The sequence below is a fragment of the Chanodichthys erythropterus genome, chromosome 22 (assembly GCF_024489055.1).
Source record: "Chanodichthys erythropterus isolate Z2021 chromosome 22, ASM2448905v1, whole genome shotgun sequence".
Lineage (NCBI taxonomy): Eukaryota > Metazoa > Chordata > Actinopteri > Cypriniformes > Xenocyprididae > Chanodichthys > Chanodichthys erythropterus.
The window spans coordinates 16,585,434-16,598,890 of NC_090242.1; the positions used below are offsets into that span (position 1 = coordinate 16,585,434).

Sequence of the window (13,457 nt, forward strand, 5' to 3'; positions counted from 1 at the left end):
GATAACTAATAAACAAACATTTTCTTAGAAAACCTAAAATCTGAATGTTTATTCTACTGAAATCTTACTGATATGTCACTTGCATAATAATTTGGAACGCAGTGTAAGATGGTAAATATTTAATTGATGAATTGCCAACACAATATATAGGGTATGATACCCCAAAATCCAACATTTTTACCCAAAATGATAACTGAAGATCCATGTTTCTATGCCTTACAGCGATTTATTTGCTTCTTTTTTCTTTAACTTTCGGCAGTCTGTACAAATATACCTCAGATTTCTCGTCAAATCTATTTGTACAGTCAATCACAAAGCTCTTTCACATTTTAGATGTGTTTTGTGTGTTTTTCATGGCATTCACGCTGAAAACCAATGCTGCCACTCAGTCTTTTTGCCACTCAGTGGGCGTAACCACAGTCATAATGGCCGACGGTGACGTCACGTGCAAACCCTCCATAGTATTAAAAAAGTAACTGTCATAATATACTGTGTACTTTTAAAAAGTGTAATGTTTTTAAAGGCCAATTTACACCGCACAGACAATCAAGTTGGCCGCTGGATTCAGAACTTTATGAAAAATAACTGTCATGTTCACACTGCCCTTTAACAGACACTGACAAATGTCTTTACGTGTCATTTTTTGCCTGAAAAGAGGGTGTACAAAACGAAAGAGGTTGTAGGTGAAGCCGTGGTTGCTGCGACGGTAAAGACGAGGCGCGTACTTGAATTTATGCAGAGAACTGCAGTTGATCTGGACAAACTGTTTCATTAGAAAGATTAAATACTCCAGCTTCAATATTTGTCCACTGTTTATGATAAAATTCGGTTGCAGTGACAGAAGTGCAAAATAATAATTTGCTGTGGTTTATTTGTGTTCACACAGCTGCACTGATCAGCGTCAGTTAGGGCTTTTAGTCCAAAAGTGCGCATACTTGGAGAAATATTGATATATTTACACAAGCTAGCTTAATATTTATCATTTCTATTCATTATCCACTGATTCATGAGATCTGATCACATCATCCGATGTCTGTTTGTGTTTTCTCTTCCCAGAGAGATGTTTCTACACATGAAACATGAAGCTAATAAACATGATAGTATATGATTTGTATGTGATGTGTGATTTTCATGAGGTTTGGGGTACTTTCATATCGATATAGGATGTTTACATTAGAGTACATCAGAGTTTGTTGGCGTTTGTTGGAAAATCAAGTCACATTGCTCAGACATTCCAAAACCCGACAAACACTGATTGATTGTTCAGTCGAGTGAAACCAAACGTTTGTTGGTGTTTTTCTGTGCAGTTTGAATTGGCCATCCAACAAAATTAGTTCTCTTGAAAAACAAAAAAACAAACAAACAAAAAATAAAGCTTGCCAAAAATATCTGCAGAACATCTCTGTCAGAATACATTTTAATGGCAGTAAAATGAAGATATTTTGAAATTTTCAGCCACAATCATCAAATCCACCTGTGAAACACACTATATTCCCTATACATACAGTACATATGTATTATACTTTATATATAGTTTTTTTTTATATAGACAACTATTCTGTATTTTTGTTCTTTATGTTATTTAAGTTTTTCAAACACTGTTTTAAGTTTAGTTTCATTTATTAATTATTTCACAAAAGGCTAATAATGTTTTTAATATGGACATTTCATCTCTTTCGTCTTTCAATCTGTCATGCCATCATTCTTTTATATCTGTTTTAATCACTGTCTCGGTCCTTCTCACTCTCCATCTTTCTTTCTGCCATTCTCTGATGACCTGTCATGCTCTGAATACGGACATAGTGGTGCTTACCCCATCCGTTCACTCATTCATCATTGTACTTAATGAACGTTTTAGACTTATGGCTACACCAAGAGTACTTAAAATTTGAGTAATACTCACTCACAAAGGCAGGAGCAGTAATACAGACAGATCTGCCCAAAGCACAGATGCTTCTTCTGTAAAAGTACCATATTTGTCAATCACATAGAAGCGTGGCCATTTCTAAATGGATTACAAATGTGCAAAAGTAGTCACGTTCACAGTCTAAAAAGCTTTTATTAGTCCAGAGGGACTTTTCTTATGATGAACAGCTTACTTTTCTGAAAGGTTGCCTATGTGTATCAGTCTGTGGATATGTGCTTCAAGAGTTGAAAACTTGCAACCGAAAAAGTCCCCAAATATTACAGTAAAAGTATATGACTCCCCTGGGCGAAAGTTTCCACAGCAAATGACTTTCTTCTAAAACTCCTCAAGGACCAAAGTGAATTGGCTTTATGTGACGCAGGGTGGATAGCTGAATGGAGAAGGAACCGGCGCTCAATATAAATGATAAGAATCTTGACAGCTTTAAAAAGTATGAGCTATAAAATATAATTAAGGTGAAAAGCACGTTGGGCAAAGGTGAAGGGACATCTAACTGCAGATCATATATATTCAAGCAATTCCCTGTGTGATTTGCAAGTACAAGAAAGTACTATACTGTATAAAATACTCTGAGGTCCTGTGATTATTTTCAAGGAAAGTGGCAGGGCAGTGTTATATGATTTTAACTTAAAGATCAGCTTCAGACTTTTCAGAATTTTCCATAAAAATGTTTGGATCTTGTTAAAGAATTTATCTGAAAAATAAAAATAAAAAAATAAAATAAAATAAAAATGTAGTTGTTTCATTGAATTTACTTGACAGTTTAAAAAATTATGCAGTTTATGCAAGGGAATGCTTGAATAAATAAAATAAAATAAAATAAAATAAAATAAAAAGTTTGTTTCATTGAATTTACTTGACAGTTTAAAAAATTATGCAGTTTATGCTTGAATAAAATAATAAAATAAAATGTAGTTGTTTCATTGAATTTACTTGACAGTTTAAAAGATTATGCAGTTTATGCAAGGAAATGCTAGAATAAAATAATAAAATAAAATAAAATAAAATAAAATAAAATAAGATAAAATAAAATAATAAAATAAAATAAAATAAAATAAAATAAAATAAAATAAAATAAAATAAAATAAAAATTTTGTTTCATTGAATTCACTTGACAGTTTAAAAGATTATGCAGTTTATGCAAGGAAATGCTTGAATAAAATAATAAAATAAAATAATAAAATAAAATAAAATAAAATAAACATTTTGTTTCATTGAATTTACTTGACAGTTTAAAAAATTATGCAGTTTATGCAAGGAAATGCTAGAATAAAATAATAAAATAAAATGTAGTTGTTTCATTGAATTTACTTGACAGTTTAAAAGATTATGCAGTTTATGCAAGGAAATGCTTGAATAAAATAATAAAATATAAAATAAAATAAAATTTAGTTGTTTCATTGAATTCACTTGACAGTTTAAAAGATTATGCAGTTTATGCAGGGAAATGCTAGAATAAAATAATAAAATAAAATAAAATAAAATAAAATAAAATAAAATAAAATAAAATGTAGTTGTTTCATTGAATTTACTTGACAGTTTAAAAAATAAAATAAAGATTTATTGAATGAAAAATAATTAACTGTGTTTAAAATCTCAGGCCTCAGATTGACGATATCAGGTATTGGAGCAGCAGTTCACTAAAAATTCTGTTAAATAAATGAAGTCCTAAAAGCCTTTATACTTTTTATGGGTTTTAGTAATTTGACCGTTACAAACTACAACACTGCTCCCATTAAAGTGTCTTCTCATTCTGCAGCCAAAAAGTGTCTTAATTGCATTGCTCATTATCCATTTAATACAGTTATAGTAGTGCAGCCCAGAGTGAGACGACAATAAAGCACATACATACGACATATACATTCACATAAAATAATAACACCACAGAAAAGCACATCCAAAATAGGTGGAAGACAAAAACAGAAATAGAATCTGAGGCTTCAGTGAGTGCACTGATTAACTCCAGCTCTTCTGAGGTCAGAGGGGGTTTTGTGCTCTGTAACACTGAGGACCAGAGACCGCTCAGTGCACAAGCCCATTATTCCATCCAATTAAAACTCCATGAGATGCATCTGCCTCTAAGACCTCTAACATTTTACATCTCTGGTTCAACTTCCTAAACCCCAGGGTTGGAGATAAAGATAAACTCAAGGAGTGATATAAGACAACAGATGTTGTTTGCAAACAAGTGCTGGAGTTGCCTCTGGATGAAAATGCTACTGCGGTCATAATCCTTTCAGAGATAAGACTAAATTCATCCATCACGACTGTCCTGAATGTATGATAAGCACATTCCTTTGTGGCAGTGAACAAACAACATAGAACCCTATTAACTTCAGAATTAAATTTTCCTGATGATTTACTCACCCCCATTAGGGCTGCACAATTAATCGAATTTCTAATCGCGATTACGATTACAGATGCCACGATTTCGTAATCGTTCAAAGGCGGGATTACAAGGAAAAATATCCACTTACATTATTCTGCATGTTTTGAGCATGTTACGTTGTGAGAGGCGAATCACGACTACTTCAGAATGTAAGTGACGTAGGTGTACGCTGACGGGAAACACCAGGACCCGCCATTTTTAAAAAGCCGTGTACACAGCCTATAGTGTTTTAAAAAATACTGATATTTCGATACGTATCGATACTGAAATATCTGAAACGATACCAATACTCCTTTCTGTAGTATCGATACAGCGATATCAGCTGCGCGTGCTTGCTCTCCTCTCTGACAGCGAGTTGAGACGCACGCGCCTCCTCTCATTCACAGCGCAGACACATAATAAAGCCGCTTTTGACATAAAAGTGCCAAAATAACCTCATTTTCGCTGTTTATTAATGGTCAAATTCACTCAGAAACAATATCACAATGCCCATCTTGGTGAGTATTAATGTAAAACAGTTCAGGAAGGATGTGTCCGTGCGTTCGTCAGGTCTTAAAGGGACAGTAGCCGAATAAACGTGCCGCTCTCTATGTTATTTTTAATCAAAAGACAAAGAGAAAATCACTTACTGCTCTTGACTGATTAACTTCTGTAACTTTAATTGATTAATCTGTATTTAATTTTATTTAATGAAGATTATCCAATGTTATTTTACATTTGATTTGCCTACTTTGTTTTTTATTCAGTTTTTTACCTGATTACTACAGTTAGACCTACCTGAAAATAGAAAGCAGTCTATTTAATTTCTATCTTTATTCTATTGTATTTGTGCAATAGTTAGTAATTTGTTCATTTGTTCTTATTTTATTACTGTTTAGTTGTCTTTTTTTTTATTTAATTTACCATTTGAAATCAAGCTTCCTTGTGCTGTGTGTAATATACTGCAACAAAATTACCCCATTGTAAAAACAAATACATTGAGTTAGCAAAAATTTGTGAGATAATTGTAATGGTAACTGATCAATGTTTATTTATGAGAGAATCTTAAAAGCTTTATCATTATAAAGTGATCTCTTCAGAAGAAATTTGACTAATAATAAATACAAAATAATATTAAAAATATCTATATGACATCTATATGTGACTTTGAACAGACCAAGCAAAACCTGATTATTCGTTCGACCACGCATTACGTAATCACGTTGGTAAGGTCACGCGTGACGTAAGCGGAAGTACCGATCCAGTGTCTACAAAGCGAACGTGCAAAGACTAAATCAAACGCCCTTTACAAACAAAAGGTAAAACACCGATGTCGAACGAATATGACGTTGGAGGAGAAATTGAGATGGACATTCCTACGTCATGCGTGACCTTCTCAACATGATTACGTACTGCGTTGCACATCACAGAGCTAGTGCAAGACGAGCAGTTGTGGTTAAAAAAGAATATAAATTTATATATTATGGATAAGACCCTTACTTCTCAGCTGGGACCATGTAGAGCGCTTTGAAGCTGCACTGAAACTGCAATTTGGACCTTCAACCCTGTTGAACCCCAGTGAAGTCCACTATGTGGAGAAAAATCCTGGAATGTTTTCCTCAAAAACCTTAATTTCTTTTCGAATTAAGAAAGAAAGACATAAACATCTTGTATGACATGGGGGTGAGTAAATTAAATGAACTAATCCTTTAATTACAATTTCAAAAGAATTTGAGCTTGGCTGTAGTTAAATCATAAGTACCTTGCCCAACACTGCAATAACTAAGTATTTTAACATCAAAATCTGTCTCTGCTATGCAACATGTCATCAAACGACACATACTGGCAAAGTCAATTTGTGATTTCTGATTTGAAACTCCAAACTGGAAATTTGATCAAAGTCGAAAAATTCTGGTCCTCTCAATTGAATGGAACACAGCATAAATATTTATGAAGTCCAGTAATTCCAAGATGGATCACTTCCTGCTCCTCTTGCTTTGAACAAAAAAGGATTTGTTGCCAATACCAATTTATACCACTTTCCTGACAGAATGTTATATATGGGGCTGCACATATTGAAAGCAACCTCTCTACAGACCCCCTGGCCTTACATCCATCTCATGGGACCTGTTGGGAAATGGATGGTTCATCCACCTGGTTCCATTGATCTGTGCATTTGTGTTTTTCTGCTTGTGTGTGTCTATATTGGGATGTCAGGTCAGGGGTTCATCTGCTGCTAACACTATAATAACACAATCACTCTGAGTGCCGGACTATTTGGATGAAAGCTATTTTTTTTTTTTCACTCTGAAGTGGTGGCTCATACTCAAGAGGGCTTACCTGCCAATTTTACAGCGAAAGTTCGTATAGCGACCACAGCAGTAAAGCTACAAAAAGGACAAAAATACACACAAAAAAAGAAAAACACAAAAAAAAATGCTCCATTTTGCTCACAAAATACTTCACTTTTCATGTCGATGCATGGAAATTACTGGTGTAAAGATTACTGGTGTAAAGATTACTCCTTTTGAGTTTCAAAGAAATTACGGAACCCCCGAACCACATGGTGGGGAAAAAAGAACACTTAACTTAGTAAGTCGTTATTTCAAGATATTAAGTCATTATTTCGACATAAGTCATTATTTAAACATAATGGGTCTCATTCATGAAACATTCGTAAATATATGAGTAAATATGTGAGTGATTTGCGCGTAAAAAGACCTTCCCGAAAACTCATCTCCTGATTCACAAATAATTCGTAAACGTCAGAAGTGATTGTGAAATGTGTGTGTGTTAATGAATTCCAATCGGTCATAAATGGGACGCGCGTGCACGCTCATTCTCAATTACCATAAATCCCGCCCATTAAATCCGACTGACAACTATATATGGGCATCATATTATGACACCAAATAAAGGATTTCAACATGTCTTCTCAAAAGCGAATGAAAAAGATAAATTTCTCAGATGCAGAAATTGAAGTTTTATTATCAGAAGTTCATTCAAAACGCCACATTTTAAGCGTACATATATAGTGACGTATCAGGCCCCAAAAAAAGGAAGCTTGGCAACATATTACAGAATGCTGTTAATGGAGTTTCATCTGTTAACAGATGAACAGTCCCAGTTTCGAACAGTCCCAGAAGTGAAAAGAAAATGGTTCGACATAAAGCTGCAAAACACGAATTAGTTCACTTCGAAAAAAAATCGTATTCAAACTGGAGGAGGACCACCATCATCATCAAGCATATCTACATTATACATTACAATGACTATATATAATATTTTTTTCAAAATGCTGTGTAAATATGTACCCAAATGTTCGGATGTTAAACGCACTATTTACGCGTGGCTGGGAGCAGGTGTAGATTTCTTTCGTACCAACTAACATTTGGAAAATACGAACATTTTAATGAATCCGAAAATTTACGCCAGAACCACTTTGCACACGATTTACACAAAAATTCATTCTGCTCGTGTTTCATGAATGAGACCCAATATCTTGTTATTTCGACATACATAACTCGTTATTTCGACATAATAACTCGTTATTTCGAGATATTAAGTCGTTATTTCAACATATCTCATTATTTCGACATCTCATTATTTTTTGACATAACTTATTTCAACATAATATCTCATTATTTCGAGATATTAAGTCATTATTTCGACATCATAACTTGTTATTTCAACATGATATCTCGTTATTTCGACATAAGTAACTGAAGACGTTGGATTTTGCGCGTCTTTTATTAAACTTGATATATAATGAGTTATTTTGTCAAAATAACGACTGAATATCTTAAAAAAATCAAAATAATGAGATGTCGAAATAACGAGTTATTATGTCAAAATAATGAGATATGTGGAAATAACAACAATGTCGAAATAAGATCTTTTGAAATAATGACTTAATGTGTCGAAATAATGAGACATGTTGAAATAATGACATAATATCTCAAAATAATGGGTTATTACGTCGAAATAACGACTTATTCAACCATGCGGTTCAGGGCTACCGTAAGAAATAACAGTCTATAGGTTTAGGGTGAATAAATGATAACAGAAAACTATTCCTTTAAAGTACATTAGTGTTCAAAAGTCTGGGGTTAGTGAGATTTTTTAAAGTTTTGATAGAAGTCTCTTATGCTTACCAAGGCTGCATTTATTTGATCAAAATTATATTACAATTTCTATTTTAATATATTTTAAAATGTAATATCAGCCATTACTCCAGTCTTCAGTGTCACATGATCCTTCATAAATCATTCTAATATGCTGATTTGGTGTTCAAGAAACATTTCTTATTTTTATCAATGTTGAAAACAGTTGTGCTGATTAATATTTCTATGGAACAGTAATAGATTTTTCAGTTTTCTTAGATAAATAGAAAGTTCAAAAGAAATATAAATCATTTATAACAAGTCTCTTTTGACCAAAAATAATGCCTCTGCTGAATAAAAGTATTAATTTCTTTCAAATCTTACTGACCCCAAACATTTTTACAGTAGTGTATGTGTTTATCATATATGTGCCATGATAAATGCAGCTGCTTTCATGTTTGTGAGCCCCCACATCATCACTGGGGTATTATAAAAACACAGCTTCCTGCCAAACTTCCGTCCAGAAATCTTTCTCACATCTCTCTTCTGAACAGACATATGGCCTGAAGATAAAACATCCAACACTCTCTCCACAGATTGTATCTGGATCAACCTCCCTTTAAACTGCATTCTCCTCTCAGTTCTATCATGATTGCACAAAGCAAACTGCCAGCTTGAAAAGAGCTTAAAACTTTCTCTGACGCCACACAATAATGATATTCACCTTAAATTGTGTCAAAAAAAAAGAAAAAAAGAAAAATTGAATACAGTGTCTGGGCACACTGTATTATTCAACAGGAGAATAGCTGGTGGAAGAAAAAAAAAATCACAGACTTCATAGTGGACTCTAATAATTCTTTATCCATCTTTTCCATGCGCAAACACACTTGACAGAAGTGCTAAAATGAAAGCAGGTAGAGGTAAATCCAGCTTGATGCTTTAGACAACATTTACAAACATGTTCTATTGTAGCGTCTGGAGAGGATCAAGATCATCAAACCAACTTTGAATTCAAAAGGCTTTTTTCACTGGCTACTGGCCAGTCCAACCTAGGAGGAGTGTAGATGGTTTTTGCTATATAACAAACCAACACACATGCCTGTTGGCTCAGTCTTCTTTTTCCGGCCATTTTACTTTTGAGTTAAAACTCCATTTGAAAATCCCGCTGAAGACCCTCTCGGGACAAAGACCAATCGGACACGCCAGGTTGAACGCACGGAAACTCCAGCAGAATGGTGCATTCACCACAGCTTCTAAAAAAGGACCCATGCAAGTATCGAAACATTTCCTCGATGCGTTTTAAGCTTACTTTTGTAAGTTGTGATTCTTTTCTGGCTCTCAAAGGTTTTAACTGTCTGTAATTTGCCATTCTTTGAACTTTACTTTCGCTTCTGTATATACGTATTCTTTGTTATATTTATCCATATATATATAGTTCATATATTAAATCCATTATAGTTGTGCTTTATTGTCTCTGTTGATGCTCATTAATGAATCCAAGTCACTTGAACGTTTGATTGCGCTCGTTATTTGCTGTTCTAAGTAACCTACTTAAAATGGAGAATTCTCCTTGGTCAGAAGAAAACTTTGTTTTTAAGAGTTGATAAGAAAAATCAGACCGATAATTTTGCTGGACAAAAGAGATACGTTTTTCTAAAACTAGAACTAATTCTAGAACATATATATTCATAATTGGTTATAATCCATTGTAATTGATTATATATATATATATATATATATATATATATATATATATATATATATATATATATATATATATATATATATATATATATATATATATCAATTCCAAAAAAGTTGGGACACTGTACAATAAAAAAGGAATGCAATAATTTACAAATCTCATAAACTTCTATTGTATTCACAATAGAATATAGATAACATATCAAATGTTGAAAGTGAGACATTTTGAAATGTCATGCCAAATATTGGGTCATTTTGGATTTCATGAGAGCTACACATTCCAAAAACGTTGGGACAGGTAGCAATAAAAGGCCGGAAAAGTTAAATGTACATATAAGGAACAGCTGGAGGACCAATTTGCAACTTATTAGTTTGAAGTTATCATCATCTACAGTGCATAATATCATCCAAAGATTCAGAGAATCTGGAACAATCTCTGTGTGTAAGGGTCAAGGCCAGAAAACCATACTGGATGCCCGTGATCTTCAGGCCCTTAGACGGCACTGCATCACATACAGGAATGCTACTGTAATGGAAATCACAACATGGGCTCAGGAATACTTCCAGAAAACATTGTCGGTGAACACAATCCACCGTGCCATTCGCCATTGCCAGCTAAAACTCTATAGGTCATAAAAGAAGCCATATCTAAACATGATCCAGAAGTGCAGGCGTTTTCTCTGGGCCAAGGCTCATTTAAAATGGACTGTGAGAAAGTGGAAAACTGTTCTGTGGTCAGACAAATCAAAATTTGAAGTTCCTTTTGGAAAACTAGGACGCTATGTCATCCGGACTAAAGAGGACAAGGACAACCCAAATTGTTATCAGCACTCAGTTCAGAAGCCTACATCTCTGATGGTATGGGGTTGCATGAGTGAGTGTGGCATGGGCAGCTTACACATCTAGAAAGGCACCATCAATGCTGAAAGGTATATCCAAGATCTAGAACAACATATGCTCCCATCCAGATGTCGTCTCTTTCAGGGAAGACCTTGCATTTTCATTTTTTGCAACATGACAATGCCAGACCACATACTGCATCAATTACAACATCATGGCTGTGTAGAAGAAGGATCCGGGTACTGAAATGGCCAGCCTGTAATCCAGATCTTTCACCCATAGAAAACATTTGGCGCATCATAAAGAGGAAGATGCGACAAAGAAGTCCTAAGACAGCTGAGCAACTAGAAGCCTGTATTAGACAAGAATGGGACAACATTCCTATTCCTAAACTTGAGAAACTTGTCTCCTCAGTCCCCAGATGTTTGCAGACTGTTATAAAAAGAGGAGGGGATGCCACACAGTGGTAAACATGGCCTTGTCCCAACTTTTTTGAGATGTGGTGTTGCCATTAAATTTAAAATCAACTTATTTTTCCCTTAAAATGATACATTTTCTCAGTTTAAACATTTGATATGTCATCTATGTTGTATTCTGAATAAAATATTGAAATTTGAAACTTCCACATCATTGCATTCTGTTTTTATTCACAATTTGTACAGTGTCCCAACTTTTTTGGAAATAATATATATTATATATATATATATATATATATATATATATATATATATATATATATATATATATATATATATATATACACACACATACATTCCCTTTTTGGTTGATTTATATTATAATTGATCATAACGTGTTATGATTTAATTTTATATTTATATATATATATATATATATATATATATATATATATATATATATATATATATATATATATATATATATATATTTCACTCCTAATTTGAGCTAGTTCGTTACATCTATCAATCAACAAACTGTTGGGGTTTATGGGGTGCCTGCTGGATAGTGTGCAAGAAGAACGGTACATCTCCGTGGGGACTTTCATACATTATGAAGTCTGTTTAAGCTGCTTTCCTCATAGGGCCCCATTGGCTGCTGCTCACAATGCAGGTAAAATTTGATACAAAAGACTAAAAGCAACAAAGAAATACTAACATATTTAGAAAGAGAAAATCAAAATTAACATGTCAAAGAGTTGTGGAACAATTAATGCATGAAATGAGAGAGAAAGATGGACTAAGGGAGTGTGAAATACTCTCAACAGTGAGACAGCTAGAGGTCACGGTAAAACAAATTAAGGGAAAAGCACAAAAAAAAATTGATAAAATGAAAGGATGTGGGTAAAATAGGTATAAATTGTACCTTCAGTCCTCCACACTCCGCTGCAGACCCTCTGTCCACACCCGTAATGTAGATACCCAGAGAGTATTCAGCCCCTCCACGGATCATGAGACCCAGAGAACGGCCGTCATCCAGCACCAAATTCACCTGTGAAGAGGAAGGCATTGTCTGATTGATGGCCAAATCAAATGAATGAATTTCACACTTAAAATTCATTTAACATAATTTTGTCTGCATTTTGAACAATATACACTACCATTCAAAATTTTTAAGTCAGTTAAGATTTTTTTTTGAAAGTAAGAAATGAATACTTTTATTCATCAAGGATGCAATAAATTGATCAAAAGTGTAACTAAAGATATATAATGTTTCAGAATATTTCTATTAAAAAATGTATCACAGTTCCCACAAAAATATTAAACAGTACAACCGTTTTCAAATTTGATAATGATGCAAAATGTTTCTTGAGCAACAAATTTAACATATTAGAATGATTTGCCATCACAGGAATTTAAAAAATAAATAAATTAGAAAACACTCATTTTAAACTGTAATAATATTTTTTATTAAACATTAGTGTATCACAGCAGTGTATCTTATTGTTTTATTATATAAAAAATGTGTTTGCGTCATGTTCTGTAGTGTTTTCAGTTTCATTTTCAAAGACTTTTAATTTGTCTTCATTAATTCCTCTGTTTATCTTTTATCAAGGGCTGTGTCTGAAATCACCGCTATACCCTTAAATAGGGCACTGTTTGAGGGGACAGCCATTTGCAGTGGCGTCCAAAACCATAGTGGACATTACCGAGTGCACTCATTCAATCCCACAATGCACCGCAATAGCAAGTGATGTTGTGAGAATACCCATATTGCACTGTGAACTAATGTGGGGAATAGTTTTTGAAATTGTAGGTTTTGCTTGTCAAGTACTTTACTACAGAGCAAACAGGAAGGCTGCCCATCTCGCTCATTAGGCCTAACAGCAAACTGATTCTTCCATTCTTCTTACCTTTGCTGCTGATGCTGCGACTCTTCTTGTTTGCATGTGTTCCTTCATTTTATCTTCCACATTTAGCTTTTCTCCTTTAATAACAAATTTGACCATTTTGAGGCTTAAATTTACAAAATTAATGGCTACTGTTTGAATTCTTCCTAAGCGCGCACTTGTGTTTGTTTCGTTAACTGAGTGATTGCG

The 13,457-nt window shown here is 33.8% G+C and overlaps 1 protein-coding gene across 1 annotated transcript in view; it reads right to left on the reverse strand.

Annotated features, from left to right (window-relative positions):
- The window catches only part of whrna (whirlin a), a 130,609-nt gene that overhangs the window by 52,126 nt on the left and 65,026 nt on the right, over positions 1–13,457 (reverse strand). Inside the window, exon 3 of the mRNA XM_067375609.1 lies at positions 12,284–12,409. Within this exon, the coding sequence (XP_067231710.1) occupies positions 12,284–12,409 (126 nt within the window). The remainder of the gene's footprint in view (positions 1–12,283; positions 12,410–13,457) is intronic.